This window comes from Lynx rufus, unplaced genomic scaffold (assembly GCF_022079265.1).
Source record: "Lynx rufus isolate CCGP_SWC_20201006 ecotype Redwood Valley unplaced genomic scaffold, mLynRuf1.p SCAF_12, whole genome shotgun sequence".
Lineage (NCBI taxonomy): Eukaryota > Metazoa > Chordata > Mammalia > Carnivora > Felidae > Lynx > Lynx rufus.
In genome coordinates, this window is record NW_025814826.1 from 6,088,095 (window position 1) to 6,107,898 (window position 19,804).

At 42.6% G+C, this 19,804-nt stretch overlaps 1 protein-coding gene across 1 annotated transcript in view; it reads right to left on the reverse strand.

Moving 5' to 3' along the window:
- The window catches only part of PXDNL (peroxidasin like), a 171,046-nt gene that overhangs the window by 26,319 nt on the left and 124,923 nt on the right, over positions 1-19,804 (reverse strand). The window contains 2 exon segments of the mRNA XM_047074398.1: positions 14,186-14,394; positions 17,423-17,557. Of these exon segments, the coding sequence (XP_046930354.1) occupies positions 14,186-14,394; positions 17,423-17,557 (344 nt within the window).

The window sequence follows — 19,804 nt, forward strand, 5'->3', positions numbered from 1 at the left end:
CAGAACTTCAGAATGCATTTTAAAGCACCAACAGAACATGCAAGGTCATATACATAAAACCCAAAGGCAAAGAGCGGTCTTTGTAATGTCAGGCATACAGCGCTGCACATTATGTGGACAGAAACACAGACAAGCACTCCCCCCACCCGTGTTTCACCAGAGAAGGAGCACTGAGAGTTTCTATCAGTGGAGGATTGGGTGGGCAACCCACTAGGGCTGCAATGACCATGCAGGTCTTTTAATGTGGCAGCTGTTTGAGTCCTGACATCTTTTTTTAAAAAATTCACTTTGGTATTATCCCTAGTTATATATAGCTGAAGGAGCAAAGCATCCTTGATTGCTGAGTATTTGGCTCTTGTGCAAACAACATCTGAATTTAAACAGTATGTTAATTTGGTAGATGCTTTGGTTTTACACCTCTGCTTATATATCTGATATAAATATGTATATACACTTGTTCGAACTCTGTTCTTGGGCTTGACATCAATTATTTATTTGAAACTTTGCCATAACGTGTGGTGGATATTTTTATCCCTATTGTGAACTTGAGGAACCTAAGGCACAGAGAGGTTACACTACCTTCTCTGAGGTACTCCAGCTTTTACAGAAGAGGCAGGATTTGAATCCAGACATCTGGACTCAAAGGTCCAAACTTTTTTTTAAAAAAAAATTGTTTTAATGTTTATTTTTGAGAGAGAGAGAGAGAGAGAGAGAGAGAGTATGAGCGGCGAAAGGGCAGGGAGAGAGGGAGACACAGAATCTGAAGGAGGCTCTGAGCTATCAGTACAGAGCCCGATGCAGAGCTCAACCCCACGAACCGCGAGATCATGACCTGAGCCCAAGTCAGAAGCTTAACCAACTGCACCTCCCAGGCGCCCCTCAAAAGTCCAAACTCTTAACTGCTACACTATACCAAAGAATGAGAAATATACAAATAACAAGATTAAAACTCTTAGATATGTTTGTGCAACTTCAAAATAATGGTACCATTCTTTGTTAACGAAATGAATGGATAGATGAATGAATGAATGAATGAATGAATGAATAGGGCTAGTTAATGACTTGAATTCAAATTGGCTCAAAAGTATTGTCAAATTTCTGGTCTACATATGACTTGGGGGTGGGGCACAAATAAACACAGCAGCTCCTGCTTCAGGAATAGCACCAGGAAGTGCGGATGAAGACAAAGCAACATGGCTCGTTTCCAAGAAGCCTCAGGCAATGTGTGTGTGCGCCAGTATGTGGAACTTCCCATTGGGCACAGCCTTCGCTGTCCTCCCCAACCCATCCCATAGCCTGTGTCCTATGAATGAAGGCCTAGATCTTTACTGAACCAAAAGAAATCCTTCCCTGTGTGCACATCCTCCTCTCTCTTCATTTCTCTCAACGGCGCCATTGGTGGCTCACCACCCAGCGCCAACTTTATTTGATCTCACCCGAGTAACAAACACCACAGGTATCGTGTCACCATCTCTAAGAAGCCTTTCTTGAACTGCTAAGACCAGGTGAGATGGAAATTCATCACTTTCTCTTAACGCTCTGCGCACACCTATCTACCACTCTCCGTTGGTTCAGAAGATATCAGAGAGGAGGGCTCTGTCCTACCGGCCAGTTTATCCTCAACACGTAGTACAGCACCTGCACATGATACATACTCAATATATTATTTGAATGAATGAATGAATGAATGAATGAAATCGAAGAGGACGAACCATTATTTTTAAATATCCAGTTTCTTGTCATTTTCTGTGTTTAAGAGTTTGATTGCAAGAATCAAACTGTCTGGCTTTGTACCACGTCTTCCACATTTCAATTATATTACTTTGGATAAGCAATTTGAACTTGCTGACTCCGCTCTCATCAGTACAGAGCTCGGTAACACAATTTATCCCATGGACTTGGTGAGAGGATTAAATGAGCTAAGAGGAGCAAAGCACTCGGCAAGAATGCCAGGCACAGAGGAAGCTCAAACATGGCCCTTATTTCTGGAATAAATGTTAGAGAATAAGATAAGTGAGTTATTTAGTTCATAAACAACTTTTGCATAATGTCAGAGTTATAAATGTTTTTGTTCATAAGCATACAACTGGCATTCAAAAAATGTCCTTGAATGAATTAAAACTTAATGTGTAGGCAGATTTTTTTTTCAAGGCAATTCCAAGTGAGTTTAAAAAACAATCCCCCCCGCCCCAAATCATTGGTAAAAACACTTCAGGATTTTTTTTCTTTGTAGTGAAAAACAGCACAGAACAATTTGCTGAATTTGTACAAAAGCAACAATTTGCTATTTAAATGCACCATCAAATTAAACGAGTAGAAACATGGTGTTAGTCTGCTTGGCAGTGAGTACTGAGAAAAGGAAAGTTTATTTCAATAGGCATGTAGAATCTAATAATGTCCCTAAGAGTCATATCCGAACATAGACCCCATCTAGTCTGGTCCAGAGGTGGACACATGGTAAGGAGACATGTCAGGACAAGGGGTATAGACACTGATGATTAATTTAATGAAGTCAGAGGATTCAGCATGATGCCTTAGGAACAGGCCTGGATATTCTCACTCATTGGAGTGGACAGACATTCCTTGATGGGTGAACAAATAAAATTCAAGTAGGGGAAGTGAAGCCACCGTGATTCAGGCAGTCGCACGTTTCCATGAATTGATCAAAACCCTGCAACTCTGGAATATCGGTGTCCTAGTGCTGCATTACACATATTAAAAATATATCAATGATGACAGCCTTAAAAACTGGCAAAAATATGTAACACTGTTCTAAGTTATCTTCGGCACTTGTTTCTTAACATTTTAGCGCTTCTCATTTGCTGGCGAGAAGAGAAAAAGGAAAAAAAGGTACAGACAGAAACTTAAAGAAACATAATAAAAACGACAATCAATTTGGGGGGGAGTTTGAGAACAACTCTACTCAATGCTGTGGTTTTATACTGTATTTATATAATACAACAGCCAACTTTAATTCCTAGCTCCTGGTTCCTATGAAGGAACCAAGTATATGAACATTTCCTATCTTTAGATGGTGTTTCATCTGAATGAGTGAGCAATACTGAACTTTCCCAATTGTTTTGAAGGGAGGGGTCACAGCAGAAAACCATAGATATTTCTTCATACTCCTATCAGCATTCCATTTTCTCTTCACCTTACAACTGTATCAATTGTCTATTACAGTGTAACAAGTTACCACGCATTGGCTTCAAACAACAGAAAGGAATTTTTTCTGGATTGAATGATGCTCCCCCTGAATTCATATGTTGAAGTCCTAACTCATAATCCCCCGTACCTCCGACTGTAACCCTATTTGGCCAAAGGGCCACTGCAGATGTAATTAGTTAAGAAGAACTCACACTGACGGAGGGTGGGTCCTAATCCCGTGTGCCTGGTGTCCTTATACAAAGGGGAAGCTTGGACACAGATACACAGGTGGAAACCCATGTTAAGATGAATGTAGAATCTGGGGTGAATCAGGAGACGCCAAGCAATGTCAATGCCAACAACCACGGGAAGCCGGGGGACAGGCAGAGAACAGAGTCTCCTTCACGTCCTGTAATCAGTACCTACAATTCTTCTGACCTCCAGAATGGTAACACAAGAAATGTCTGCTGTTCAAGCCACCCAGCCGGGAGTATCTCATTATAGCAGCCTTAGAAAACTGAAGTGTTCACTTATTTAAAATATTAATTTATTATTAAAGCATTAAGTATTCCACCTAATTTTCATTACCTTCTTGACAAACTGTTCAAATGATTTAAAAATGCCTAAGTGACAATTGTATTTAATTTTTTTTTAGTGTCTATTTATTCTTGAGAGACAGAGAGTGAACTGGGGAGGGGAAGAGAGAGGGAGACACAGAAACAGAAGCAGGCTCCAGGCTCCGAGCCGTCAGCACAGAGCCCGGCGCGGGGCTCGAACTCACGGACCGCGAGATCACGACCTGAGCCGAAGTCGGCCGCCCAACCGACTGAGCCACCCAGGTGCCCCAGATATTACCTCTTATAAATTGATCTCCTCAATAATATTCAAATCCAATTCCTTTAAAGTGTGCTAAATAGATGCTAAGATATTTCACACATTAGCATTTCTAACTGTGACACTTATAGATTGTTAAATAAAAGTAGACCTTGTTTCCACCAATGCTTTCTTCCTTAAATTCAACTTTTTAAAATATTGTTATTGCCACTCATGTTTCTATCTTTTCATGTGCCTGACTTACTTTACCTATGCTTTTATATTTATACATGCTAAAATATTTGGCTTATGTATGTGTCTTGTAATGATGTAGAGTTAAAATCGCTTTCGGATACAGCTAAGAATTTTCTACTTTTAATAATTCTCTTAGTACACTGGAACTTCAGCTACATATGAGTCTTACTAGCTTTCTTTAATTTTTGCTTATGGTTCATCGGTGTTTCCTTTAGTTTCTACATTGTTGATTTCATTCCCCTAGTGATCTGCCAAGGATATATCCTTTGTTACTGGCAAGTAACTTAACACTTCATGGGACCACACTTCACTATCAGTGTCAATACTTAAACATCACTAATAATTCTAAATATAACGAAGATTTTTTTTTAATTTTACAGTAATCCTAAACGGGACTTGGTTACCAGAAACACAAATTTTGGGGGTTAAGAGGCCTTTTCCTAACTTAAACAAGTTAATGGAACCATGCTTATTTAACAACCTACTTCTGATAGAAGACTTTTTTCCCCACTGGGATGTCACAGATTGTAAATAAATGGAGAAGGCTGTATTTGGAAGATAACTCAATATCCTCAGAACTTACGAGATGTCATTTTCCAGGGAATACCTCACGCCGCATGTAAAGTCAATAGTATCAGTAGAATTGGATTCATTAACTGTATCCCCACTGGAACACATCATATTTTGTATCATTTCAGGGCTGTTCAGAGCAACTTAATCCCGCTCATGCGGTTTGTTCTTCACCTCGAGGTCAACACGCTTTTCATAGAAAAGACTGTACCAGCAGAGCCAAGGTGAGGGGTAGATGTCCCAAGGCACGCTATTAGAAACAGCAACAACTTTCAAAGACAATCCTGAGAACGCTGTTGCAAATTAATTAGTTCATTAAAGCTTTATAGGAGTTGCTGAAATCTTACTTCTTTAGCAACACTTTGAAGGCTTTTTGTAAGTTAAGCATGAAACAGCCATAACATCATGAAATATTATGGTAATAAAATCAGTCTCTTATGGAAGAAATTAAACTTTCATTAGTTTACAAACATAAGCACAATTTATTTGAACTAAAGTCAAGAGTAAACATAAATATATTTACATTTGTATGTAAAATATACTGTATTTAAAATTACTTGATGCTTTAAAGACAGAACTTAACGTAAACGATGCAGCTGGAAACTGCAAGACCAGATGGTTCCATAAATCCCAGGAGAAAATATACATCTGTTGGCTCTTTGTGAAATTGTTTTATTTCAAAGAAGTTTTATTTAGTCAAGTGGCATGGTGTCTTAATACATCACCTGCATTAGATGTTATTTTTAATTTCTAAAATGACTGGGGAATAAATCATTTTCTGTTTGATACTTAAGGAAATGTTTTATGCTCTATGTAAAATCCATTTTATCAGTACAGTGAGATTTATTTGATTTATGGCACAAACAAATGTGCCAATTATACAGTCTGCTGAAATACGCAGGCTGACAATAAGGACTTGTGAATACTGCTATTTGCATCTGTGAGGTCTATAATATTATGCAAAGGCTCTCGATCTATTGATTAAATGATACTAAAAATTAGTTTAAATTGATGGTAGAATGTCAAGAGTGTTGCATTTACAATGTTAGGACAGGATTCTAAAAAGGAAGGACATCCAGCTAAAGAAAAGTTCCTATATTTACTACGGGCAAAAGGGACTTACAGAAAGTAGAGAGAAAACAAAACGAGCTATGACATTACAAGGTAAGAAAAGGAGAAACCAAAACAAAACCTGGACTTGAACCTGAGATCTGTGTTCTATCCCGAGCTGTGCTAATAAATAACGAGGGCAGGTTCCTCGGATGTTTGCAATGTTTGCTTCCTCATCTCAAAATGAAGTGGTATATATATATATATATATATATATATATATATACTTTACGTCTATTCATTTCTGAGAGAGAGAGAGAGAGACAGAGCATGAGCGGGGAGGGGCAGAGAGAGAGGGAGACACAGAATTGGAAGCAGGCTCCAGGCTCCGAGCTGTCAGCACAGAGCCGGAACTCACAAGTTGTGAGATCACGACCTGAGCTGAAGTTGGTTGCATAACCAGCTGAGCCACCCAGGCGTCCCAGGTCTCTTGGTTTTTTCAAATCAGATGATGTCTCAGGTTATCTCTAGCTCTGAAGACCTATAACTAAGATAACTAAGGGATAAAAAGAACGTAGAAATACAATGTGAAATGCTTTATGCTTTAGAAATTATGTTAAGTGTTATATTAAATTTCAATGAAAATCTAAGAAATCTTGCATTATCTTACGTGCTGGTAAAATAAGTCTGTTGACCTTTTCTTTTTTAATTTTTTTAACATTTATTTATTTTTGAGACGGAGAGAGACAGAGCATGAACGGGGGAGGGTCAGAGACAGAGGGAGACACGGAATCTGAAACAGGCTCCAGGCTCTGAGCTGTCAGCACAGAGCCCAGCACGGGGCTTGAACTCACGGACTGCAAGATCATGACCTGAGCTGAAGTCAGACGCTTAACCGACTGAGCCACGCAGGCGCCCCTCAACTTTCTTTTTTTTAATGTTTATTTTTTTATTTATTTTTGAGAGAGAGAGAGAGAGAGATAGAAAGTGAGTAGGGGAAGGGCAGAGAGAGAGGGAGACAGAGAGAATCCCAACCAGGCTCCACGCTGTCAGCACAGAGCCCAGTGCGGACCTTGAAGCCATGAACCGTGAGATCAAGACCTGAGGGGAAAACAAGAATCAGACACTTAACTGATGGAGCCACCCAAGCATCCCAAGATTTGTAACTTTCTTATTAAATTTATTCATTCTGTCGTTGGCTAATCTTGATTGCTATGATGTTTTGACAATTAAAAGTTTAGCAATTCCCTTGCAAGGTTTCCGTGATTCTCAGTCTTCAAATCAAATCAAATCAAATCAAATCAAATCAAATCAATTAATACTTTGAATATGTGCTCCTTATAAGATAACTTCCACAGCTAACGCTCTGTTCTGGACCTCTCTTTGTTCCTCATGTTTTTCTCCATATTTTTGGTAAGAACTTACTGTTTTCTAGCTCATACCTATGGCATCGAACTCCTACTTTCCTGCTGGCTGAAGTAAAAGTAACACCAAATCAAGCAATTTATGCATCTGATAATTGTCTCCACAAACTGGCCTGATGTTTATACACACTCTGAATCAACCTATTAAGTTGTTTTGACATAATACAGACATACATGTCTATAGACAGGACATGTCTGAATAGCATTTTTCTCACGTACTCAGAAAAAGAGAAACCTCACGAACAGTAGGTACAATAATCTTTACGAGAATCTTCCATGATTTGAAATAGAATATTATTTCTTTACTCCATACCAACAGTACTCATTCCAGAGTGCTAGATTTAAAGACTAACTCATAAGCATCCTAGTTTTCTGCTGTATCCCTTGTACCAAACACATGCATCTTGTTATCAGAACCAGCCTATGCCTCCCATGTTGTCTTCGTCATTCTCCCACATTCTCTGATACTAACAGCAGCGGCTGTTCAAATTACGGGCTCCTTGAGTGACTGGTTCCTGAAGGAGATCATCCTGATAGACGGCATCCAATTGTCTGTAGATACTTTCAAATAAATCAGTTCACACATATTTAGCTGGTGTTTGCTCATATTGACAGAATCGGAGTCAACAGAGCGGATGGTTTAAACCTATGTGTCAAATAAACCGGGCAGAGAAATAAACCCATAAGGCAAAAGGCAGAAAGCAGGCAATGACGAAATGGAACAAACAAGATGTCTAGGCAAGTTTTCCTGGTGTCCCTAAGTTTTTGGAGTTCAGCTGTGTGATTTTTGTTTTAGAGGGATGTATGGATTTATTTTGGGTCTGGAAGGAAACGGATCAGATCAGGGGCACCTGGGTGGCTCAGTCAGTTAAGCATCTTACTTCGGCTCAGGTCATGATCTCAGGGTTTGTGAGTTCGAGCCCCACATCGGGCTCTGTGTGGACAGATTCAGAACCTGGAGCTGTTTCCGATTCTGTGTCTCCCTCTCTCTCTGTCCTCCCTTGCTCATGCTCTGTATCTCTCTCTCTCTCTCTCTCAAATGTAAATAAACATTAAAAATTCAAAAATAAATTAAAAATAAAGAATTTGATAAATTATAATAGGGTTCTTAGAAAATAACTAACTTGCAAAATCAGAATATTGAAGCAACTGCAAACCATGCAACATGAAGAAAATGGGGAGTTTAGGGATGTCTGTCTACTTAATGAAAATGAACGGATGTACTGCAGAAAAAATAATCATCTTTAACAGATAGATGTCATATCCCAAGTTTCTCCACAAGGAAACAAAACGACCAAATAGAAACCTGTGAGAAGTTTGATCTGACTACAATATTAAAAATGAATCCTAGTAAGTCCTCTTTAAATGAAACAGTCTCTTAAAACAGGCTTAGAGACCGTGGGATTTACATCTGCCCAGACAACGGGACAGGAGAGAGCACGAAGGACGTAGTAAACAGCTAAAATGTGTTTTGCTTTTTCCTTGTGGTAACCCCTGAGTTTCTACATAAGAAGGCTTTTCATCTTCCAAGACACCAGGGTTTTGTAACTGAGTTTCAGGTCCCACCTTAGGTTCAGATCAAAACTAGCCTTCTCACAGCTTGCTTCAGTATGTTTTTAGCCCACACAAAAGCGTGCATAAAATGATTAAACAGGAACCTCCACGACCTTCAGCAACCACGTCTGCCGGTTAACGCTGTCACATAGGACAGGTCATGAACCCATGCCTCCCCCAGAGAGCTTAGACCTTGATCAGAAGGTCGGGCTCAACAAAAGGCAAGAAGAAACGTGCCTACCTGGCCCCCTGGAGGATGCCCTAGGAACCGCGGGGATTCCCGCCAGGGCAGGAGGCGCTGCCTGGGACCCTGCAGGCCAATGCATGCACCAGGGCCGGCAGAGGGCCGCGCTGACGCCCCGAGAAAGGGCAAGGCCATGTCCTCCTAAGGGGTCCCTGGCACCTAGGGGGCTGTCCAGCCTGGGAAGAGAACGAGGCAGCTCAGCTCTGGAAGGACCTGACATGGCGATTTCTGTGGCTTCCCTGACAGCTTCTGCCCCTTCTGCTGGGGATCTCCGCTTCTCAGAAGGTGGAGACCATCATGGGGAGATGGGCTGCCTTCCTGCAGCCTGGGAGAGGCTGATCACCTTCTGCAAGGTTTTTCTGGCCATGGAGGTAATGGCAGCAACCGGACCTGACCCCCCATGATCCGAGAGAGGAAAAGTAAGTGTCCCTTCCAGGAACCGCAGAGCCAAGGCAAGAATGGGAGACGATACACCCACGGGTCAGAAGAGACAGAGAATCAGGGTGAAGGAATTGAAGGCAGGGCAAATGATGCGGAGAAAAGCTTCCTAAAGCTTAATTAGACGATGTTGGAACTAAGAAAGTAAAGAGCAATTTAAAGGGAGGATAGTTCCTGCTGAGACTGAAATTAATGAATTTGATATCAGTGGTCATATGCAAAAAATACATCAGAACATTTAGCAAAATATAAGAGGTTGAAATAGGAAGGATAAGAAAAAAGATTTGGAGGGTAAATTGTGCAGGCCGGACGCCCAAGGATATTTCGAAAGAAAAAATATATTTTATACAATATTTAAGGAATATATATATATATATATATGTAGTAACTAAGGAATAGGAGATTCACACTTCCCTTTGTCGAAGGAACTGCTCACTAAGTTTGAGACTGAGTTGATAAGAAAAACTACATCTAGGCAGAGCGCCTGGGTGGCTCAGTCGGTTAAGCGTCCAACTTCGGCTCGGGTCATGATCTCACGGTCCGTGATTTCGAGCCTTGCGTGGGGCTCCGTGCTGATGGCTCAGAGCCTGGAGCCGGCTTCCAATTCTGTGTTTCCCTCTCTCTCTGCCCCTCCCCCACTCATGCTCTGTCTCTCCCCGTCTCTTAAAAATGAGTAAATGTTAAAAAAATTTTTTTTTTAATTTAAAAAACATATATCCTTTAACAAAGCAACTTTACTTTTTTGTATATAATCCAGCCTGGGGGAATATCAGTGTTGGTATTTAAATGGCTACATAAATGTTGACATATGCAAATATGCCCATTAATGACTTAGGGATATTGATACAATGGTGTGAAACAAACCTAAATGAATGACATAATATGACAAACGACACGCAAACTGAAAATGAAATGCAACTCGATACCCTGAGTTACTGCACCACTTCATAGCCTACACAAACGCACAGCATCACAGCTCTCTAAGTGACATTCAAGTCCCGCGTCCATCTTTTAGGTCTTATGCCTTCTACCTACAAAGAATATTAATATATAGTTATCTAAACCTCAAGTGCATTTACATCATTACTGTTTTGGAATGCGTTTGTGCATTTAGGACAGGAACAATTTCCCCATGGTATTTTTTTTTTTTTTTTTGGTAGTTAAATTCAAACTTGCAACTTAGGATAATCAGTATTCACCAGTAAGCCACTATTTATGGGCAACAGGAGCAAAGAAATCGTCTTGAAAAAAATTTCTTCTTCAAAAGAAATACATACAGTTTACTTGAGAGTGAGTTTGATAATACCTTTCCTTCTAATAAAGATAAACCACTAAGATTGCGTGGAGAGGCTGTTCAAATCCCAAACAGGGCTCCGTTTTTCTCTAGGACAACGTCGGTTAAAACAATTAAATCACTTAAGCACCCTTACTGTATTCATCTTAATCTGAGAATGGGAGAATCAGAGAAGAGTGAAGAATTCTTCAACAGGAATGAGAACACGAGTAAGACAAGTATAATGATTAGTATAAATAGTGATTTCTAGGTCCTCTCATACATCCTCTCAATACATCCACTAACGCTTTGGGAAAGTAACAACTTGAGGTCTGAGCTGGGGACACAATGTGGCTGATACATTTCTGGCCCCAGTTAACTCAGACCACTACAATGTCTGGCCTCAGGAAAAGGACACAGCAACAATGTACAAAACAACTCTCAGTGATTTGAATCATTATATCTGCCTCTAAACACTTAGATGCTGCTGTCAATTGGGAGATACAACAAGCTTACCCCATACATAGGGGTCCACTTTTGAGCAGTTGCCAAATGTCTTTATTTAAAGTCTCTCATTTTAAAGAACGTCTTTTAATTAGTTTTTCTGGGGAAAAAATATGCTTGTGGGTCAAAAACGCAAGGAAATATAAAATCTGCATCTACTTACAAGGGTCCTCACGACAAACACGTTGAGATTCCTCACGCGATGATTTATGTGTCTGCTTAGGTGATTTTGCTCCTGAAATGACTTCTCGCCATTGTGGAGGGAAGAGGTGTGTTACCATGTGGCCACGCGTGGTTTTAAGAATGACAGTGCCATAAGGGCACCTGGGTGGCTCGGGGGCTTAGGCATCTGACCAGCTCAGGTCATGATCTCTTGGTCCGCGGGTTCGAGCCCGCGTCGGGCTCTTGTGCTGACAGCTCAGAGCCTGGAGCCTCCTTTGGAATCTGCGTCTCCCTCTCTCTCTGCCCCTCCCCTGCTCACCCTCTGCCTCTGTCTCTCTCAAAAATAAACAAACATTAAAAAAATGTTTTTACATGACAGTGCCATAAAAGAAGATACATCATTTTTCTATCCAACTTCTTGATAGGTATTTGCTACTGGTTAATTAATTTCCAGGTATTTTTGAGACGTTATCAGAGAAACAGCATTCTTACTATGACTTAAGACCACAAATTAGGATCTTTTTTATGTTAAAAAAAAATTTTTTTTTTTTTTGAGAGAGAGAGAGAGAGAGAGAGAGAGAAAGTGTATGAGCGCACACGCAAGCGGTGGGGAGGGTCAGGGGGAGAGAGGGAGAATCTTAAGCAGGCTCCACTGGTTCAGGGTTCCATCTCTTGACCCTTAGATCATGACCTAAACCGAAATCAAGAGTTGGACGCTTAACTGAGTCACCCAGGCGCCCCAGGATCTTAATAATAAGAGTGCTTCACACACTCAAGATTCTCTCCTCCCCTTGTCTGTTAAATCTTTGCATTGCATTTTCCCTAACAAATGTTGCCAGCAAGAAACGCATTACTATTTAAGTAACGAGAGGAGCTCTCCTCTTGGTCCTGAGATGTACGAACTTGGTGCACTGGAGCCACAGGGCCGAAGGAAAGGGAGGGTGGCAGAGGCGGGGTGCCCTCATTTGGTGCCCGCCCACAGTCTGTGCTGCGCTCTTGTCCCACGGGTGCTCCAAGGAGACGGTGCTCACAGGGAAAAGAGCTGAGGCCTTCAGGTTGGCCATATATAGGTTTAAATCCCAGCTGGGGGACCTCAGACTCTGTCTTTAGCATCCAGGAGCCTCATTTTCCTCCTCTGTGAAGTGGGGATAATGATACTCACCTTGAAAGACTCACCAAGATTATGAGGTAGGTAGGTGTTATGTATGAATCACCTAACACGGGGCTGGCGGTATGAGAATCTAGAAAAGGCACATGTGGGCATAATGGGACCACGGCTTTTGCTTCCTGGACTTGAGTCATCGTTTCCATCCAGAGCACAGCTATTTTCACCGTGGCCCACACCCTGCCATGCCATCTATTTTTTTCCTCTGTTCAGTGGGCTCAGTGCCCAGTCTGAAGACGGAGGAAAAGCAAGAGGAGTGTTACTACTTGCCATTCATCTTGTCGTGCACGTCGCCTCCCTGCGTCCCATGTTTTGGAGAGCCGGAAATACTTCATTATTCCTGGCCATCGTCACCAAGAACTTGAGGGGAGGAAAACTCCCCCTCCCCCTCACAGAACTAAGTGACTTTTTTCTGCCCCCTAAAACCCACCATAGAGAAAAAGGAAACTGATTCGGGTGTTGCTGTGTTTTTGGTTCGACATTCTCTCATATTTTTTTAATTTTTTTCTGGCTTATTTTTGAGACAGAGAGAGACAGAGTGTGAGTAGAGGAGGGGCAGAGAGAGAGAGAGAAAGAGAGAGACAGACAGACAGACAGAATCTGAAGTAGGCTCCAGGGTCTGAGCTGTCAGCCCAGAGCCCCATGAAGGGTTCGAACCCCCGAACTGTGAGATCATCTCCTGAGCCGAAGTCGTTATTAAAGGAGAAGAGAGCTACATTTCTCAAGAGTTATTGTGATGACAAAATGCATGCTTATAAAGCACCTTAGTTACAGTTTGGCTCGTAAAACGTGGTATGGTAGCTGTGGCAAATTATGTTGTATCACTAGACAAAGTTCTCTATCAGGACATCCCCAAATTTCCAATGAACATGCCTGCGACATCTTAGAGAGACTAAATGGTCTAAATAGCTGAGCTGCTATGATTTTTTTTCCTCCTCTCTCTACTCAGCTGACCCCCAGGAAGTAGACGTATGCAGTACCAATGACTGGAGTTTGATGTTTGCCATAGTCATCTGAAGGGCAGTGAGAACAAGAGACCAGATGGACGACCAAGTCCCCTCCCCACCTTACTGGGCCCCTCCCCATTATGACAAGCCCCTCCCTGCTCTGCCGGGCCCCTCCCCACTCTACTGGGCCCTCCCCATTATGACAAGCTCCTCCCTGCTCTGCCAGGCCCCTCCCGTTATGGCAAGCCCTGCCCCATACTGCCAGGCCCCTCCCCCAATGACAAGCCCCGCCCCACACTGCTGGGCCCCTCCTTCTATGACAAGACCCACCCCACTATGACAAGCCCTGCCCTGCCGGGCCCCTCCCCATATGACAGGCCCTGCCCCACACTGCCGGGCCCCTCCCCCTATGACAAGCCCCGCCCCACACTGCCGGGCCCCTCCCCACTCTGAGGAGGCTGGGGGAGATGCACTCTGGCCTTCCCGTGGCCCTCTCCAGCATCCTCCCGACGTCCAAAGGGAGAAGAGCGCAGGCGCGGTCTCCCGAGCGCACCCTTGTTTCAGGGGCGTAGGCCTGGACACCCGGCTACACACTGGCGCGCCTGCGCAGATCCACGATGGCGGCCGCCGCGCACCCACCTTCGCAGCAGTCCTGCCACACGCGCAGATCCACCTGCGGTATCTCGCTGCAGCTCAGGTAGTCCTGCGGGTACTGCGCCTTCACGAACACGTCGGCCTGCACCTGCTGGATGTTATCGCCGTTGTCGCAGAGCACGCGGCCCAGGGACGCCTGCCTCAGCTGAGTGAGCTGCGCGGGGGTGAACACTCCGGGATTCTCATACCAGAACCTGGTGGCCAGCAGGGAGAGGCGTGCAGTGAGGCTCCCAGAAGGGCCCTGAGCTGCGGGCCCATCGGCGACAGCGCAGCGGCAGAGCTCCAGGGGAGCAAAGATACGGAAAGGATTGTCTGCTCTCCAACCAAGCACGCTTTCAACTGCCTCCAGTGTTGATAAAGTCCTTAAATCCCCTGCTTTGAACGATCGCTTTCTATTCACGTTTTACAAAACGATTCAATAAAGCTTTGCAAAGTTAAAAGATAAATAAAGAAAAGCACGTCTCCTAATCTAAAATTCCATAAGCTAGCCTTAGAAATTACCTGAACAATTTTAAGACTGACATGTTTGCCTAAAAGAGAAATAGTGCTTTTTAATCATTAATACATACTAGTTGATTATATCTATTAGCTAATTAGAATAAACACACTCGATTTTCAATTAAAAAACAAATACAGTTTAAAAACACTATTAGGGGCGCCTGGGTGGCGCAGTCGGTTGGGCGTCCGACTTCAGCCAGGTCACGATCTCGCGGTCCGTGAGTTCGAGCCCCGCGTCAGGCTCTGGGCTGATGGCTCGGAGCCTGGAGCCTGCTTCAGATTCTGTGTCTCCCTCTCTCTCTGCCTCTCCCCTGTTCATGCTCTGTCTCTCTCTGTCCCAAAAATAAATAAATGTTGAAAAAAAAAAATTTAAAAACACTATTAAAGTGAGCCCTTGTTCATTCCTTCAGGGAATATTTCCAAGCACTTTTCTCAAGCCAGGCACCCAACAGAAGAGAGGAAGCCAAAGGCTGTTACCATTCACATGGTATATGGGCTGACTTGTGTCCCCTCGAAATTCACATTCGTTGAAATCCTAGCTCCCAGTATTTCAGAATGTGACTTTATTTGCAGACAGGGCCATTAAAGAGGCGGTTAAGTAAAAATAAGGTCATTAGGGTGTCATGGGGGGGAATTACGATTATAATCCATTATGACTAGTGTCCTTACAAGGAAAGGAAATACGGACACAGGCCGGTCCAGAAGGAAGACCTTGTCAAGACAGAGAAGTTGGCCATCTACAAGGCCACAGAGTCCTCAGTGGGGATCAACACCCCCCACCTTGATCCAGTCTCCAGAACTGCAAGACAATATATTCGTTATCTAAACCACCCAGTCTTTTGGACTTGGTTATGATAGTCCTAGTAAATTAATACACATGGAGAAAACAGTTTATTCAAAAAAAAAAACACAAAGCTTTCCGAAATTTGCTTAGTTTTTGACCACATATATTCTTAAATTATTATCGATTGAACATATTAGCACAGCTATGTGCTGCAATAAATCCAGAGTGCCAAAACTAATTTATAAACATTAAAATGAAATACTGTACTCTGAACGTTGGCCAATGTGCAATAAAGGAATTACATCTGTTACTACTTTCTTTATAATATAATTCATAAATAGAAGAGACTGGGAAGAAAAATTTTAAATAAAGAATAATTTGGGGGATGCCTGGCTATGTCAGTCAGTTGAGCTCGATTTTGGCTCAGGTCACGATCTCACAGTTTCATAAGCGCTGACAGTGTAGAGCCTGCTTGAAAGTCTCCCTCTCTCTCTGTCCCTCCCCCACTAGCATTCTGCATCTTTCTCAAATTAAATAAACTTTTTTTAAAAAATTAAAAAAATAGTTTTTTAGTGTAACTTTAATTAAAAACTAAGTTTTAGGGGAGCCTGGGTGGCTCAGTCGGTTAAGTGTCCGACTTCGGCTCAGGTCATGATCTCACAGTCCGTGAGTTCGAGCCCCGCGTCGGGCTCTGTGCTGACAGCTCAGAGCCTGGAGCCTGCTTTGGATTCTGTGTCTCCCCCTCTCTCTGACCCTCCCCCGTTCATTCTCTGTCTCTCTCTGTCTCAAAAATAAATAAACACTGAAAAACAAATTAAAAAAAAAAACTAAGTTTTAGGCAGTGTTTAAGTCCTTTGTATAAATATATAATCGCTGTGATAATACAGAACATTGAACTGTCGAACAGGTTCACAAGAATCCTAGCCCTTACTCAAGACTGTACTAACGATCCAGAAGATACAGCGAGGGCCCCGGAACACAGTTGGTTCAAGTAACAAAGGAGAGCTAATAGTGTGTCCCATGCCAACTCGGCGGGGGCTGCTTAGTTTTTCAGTTTTCTTCGTTTTTATCCCTGGCTAGCCTTGCAACAAAGAGATTACACTAACTTCCGTCTCCTGCCAGCTGTCATAATTTCATAAACTCAAGTTGATCCACAGTAGATACTTCAGCCAAACCAAGAGACTTTTAGGAAGAAGCCCCATTTATTCTTCCACTAGTAAGTGCCCTCAGCACACAGTTCTGCGAGGAGGTCTGGTCTTGGGTCAACCTGTCTCCCACGAGGATGAAGGGATGGGGCCTCAAGCCTGCTGTGAACTCCTGCACCACCAACATCATTTACACTTGCCACAATCTATGCACCCGCGGTACTACTGTTCGATGGACTGTATGTACATATGAGGCAACAGGTTTCAGGTGATACGCTGTGCATGTCATAGTCCAGGGCATTCTTTAAAATGTTTTTTTAACGTTTATTCATTTTTTGAGAGACAGAGAGAGACGGAGCATGAGCGGGGAAGGGGCAGAGAGAGAGAGAGAGGAACACAGAATCCAAAGCAGGCTCCAGGCTCTGAGCTGTCAGCACAGAGCCCGACGCGAGGCTCGAACTCACGGACCGTGAGATCATGATCTGAGCCAAAGTCAGATGCTTAACCGACTGAGCCACCCAGGCGCCTCTGGTGCATTCTTTTAACTACTGACTTCTATGCCCTTCCTAGTCAGTCTATTTCTTCCTTCCTTACAAAGATTTACAAGAACTTATAAAAATGGATGCCATCTGGTATTATCAGTGGTCAGAAAAATTCTGTGACCAGATGCCATTTGTTATTTCTCATATTCAATATATTTTAAACCATAGGAAGTACAGACTCATACTTATAATGCATGATTTGGGAGAAAACCCCAATTTTGTTATCTTCAAGAAGTATAACATAATTCTTCACCTATCTCCATCTCTTAGCCGCTGAAACTGGGTAACAAACAGGCACATAAGTGTTGGTCCCACTCTCGTACCAGGGATCAGGTCTTCAACCATGAGGGCGGGCCAGAGGTCAATGTTGCCTGGAGAGCCGTACAACCTGAAACCAAGCAGACAGACATCACACGCTGGACTGGCAAAGTGACACTCACAGAATTATTTATACTAAGGACTGCAAAGCAATTTTTGCATTTTATATACACTAAAAACAAAGGCAGAGATGATTTTTATTCTCATTTCACAGGCAACAACGTTGAGATGACGGAAGAATTCAGGGATCACCCAGTTGGCCAGGAACAGAGTAGTGGCCCAATTAAGAGCATTTAACACCATTCATGTAAGACGTACTGCGTTCTTCTTTCTAATTATCCTGTAAGTATATGGAATATAACTCTGTGTGTATGTGTGTGTGTGTGTGTGTGTGTGTGTGTTTGCAGATCTATATCCAACTAATTCTTCTAGAAACATGTAGCAAATACACTAAGCATTAAAAAATTTCCATGTCAGTGTATTTGATAGTTATGCTAAACAGAGTGAAAAAATAGTTTGTGGAAATAATTTAACGTGTTAGATAAATTTCTTTCTTGCTAAAAAGATAATGATCCTTAGGGGCGCCTGGGTGGCTCAGTCGGTTGGGCGTCCGACTTCGGCCCAGGTCATGATCCCGTGCTTTGTGGGTTCGAGCCCCGCATCGGGCTCTGTGCTGACAGCTCGGAGCCTGGAGCCTGCTTCTGATTCCGTGTCTCCCTCTCTCTCTGCCCCTCCCCCCACTCCATCTCTCTGTCTCCCAAAAAATACATTAAAAAAAATCAAAATAAAAAGATAATGATCCTTAGATTTGGGATTTGAAGTGATTTTTAAAATTTAAAAAGTATCATAATGCTAATGATAATTTAAGCCAAACAGCTTTGGACACACCATCCACTTAAAGAAAGAAAACATGACCAGTACTCATGAGACTCCATGTGAGAGCTGCTGAGACCGTCTTTCCCTGTCTCCTAAACATGGGAACAACTTGACCTGTCCTTAACACTTTATTTCATGTGTACAATTCCATGGACTCCATATACTTTAGCTTCATATGCTTTAACCTTGGCACAAATGGAAACATAATGTTCATACTTCTTTTCACACCACAGTTTATTTGGAGATTCGTCCTGTTGCTGTACCCCCCTGCAGCTAGTTCCTTTTCTCGGCCCTCGAGTAGCCCCTTGGATACTCTTCCGATTTAGTCGTCCATTCTACTGGTGATGAATATTTGTGGTTTGCAACATTTTACTGTGAACCCTCTCACCCATGTTTCTTCATACGGACAGAGGTCTCTCTAGACTAGGAAATTTTTATGACAAAGGATACGATAGCAAATATTTTCAGTGTGTGTGCCACATTTTGCCATTAGTCAACTCTTCCCTTTTTCACCAGAGCAGCCAAAGATAGCATATAAAAAAAATGGACGCAGTTGTGTTCCAATAAACCTTTCTTTACAAAAGCAGGCGGTGGGTGAGATTTGGCCAATGGGCTGTGGTTTGCGGATCCCTGCTCTAGAACATGCCAACACTAACTCTTCAAATGCAGACCCTTTTAATTTTAATAGATAATGCCAAACTGCCTAAAATATATGTACAGTTCATACGCTCATAATAAGCATATAGAAGTTGTATGTGATACATATCCACATGCGTATCTTCAACGTTAATAGGTAGTGCCCTTGGCACATTGAATTTCTTCAATATTTTTTTTTGAGTTTAGTTCAGTGTCATTGCTGCGACCCTTCTTACTCCTTCTCCTACCTCCTCCTCCTTCCCCCTCCCCCGATCTTCTCCTTCTCCTGCATCTTTTTTCTTACTTTCTGATGATAGCTGGGCTTTTATATCTCCAAGTACTTGTCTGAGTGTTTGAGTGCTTGTTTAATTCAGATTCAAGTGTTGCATTATAGATTCCTTCTGTTTCCATTTTTTCCCCCCGGGAGAATTTTTCTCTGTAATGTTTTGATTTGCATTTCTGTTTTCTTGCTCCGTAGCTTTCTTTGAAAGAAGTCCCCCGCCCCCTCTTCGCCCAGGCATTTCATGAAGTGGATTTCCAGTTGGGCAGCATACCGTTCTGTCACTGCCGTGCAGGACACATCGTTGATTGCAGTGTTGGTGGCAACAGGGGAGAGCAGGCACTGGCACGCTTTATTTCTCTTTCATTCCTTAGGCATCCTTCATTTCACTTCATTCTACTTTAGCTTCCTGTCGGATATGAAGGGGCACTGTCCCCTCTCTCCTTATCTCCTTCGGTCCCTAAAAATGGTTATCTCTGGTTACTTTCGGCCCTGGGATTGGTGTAGACACCAGAGCTGTATTTG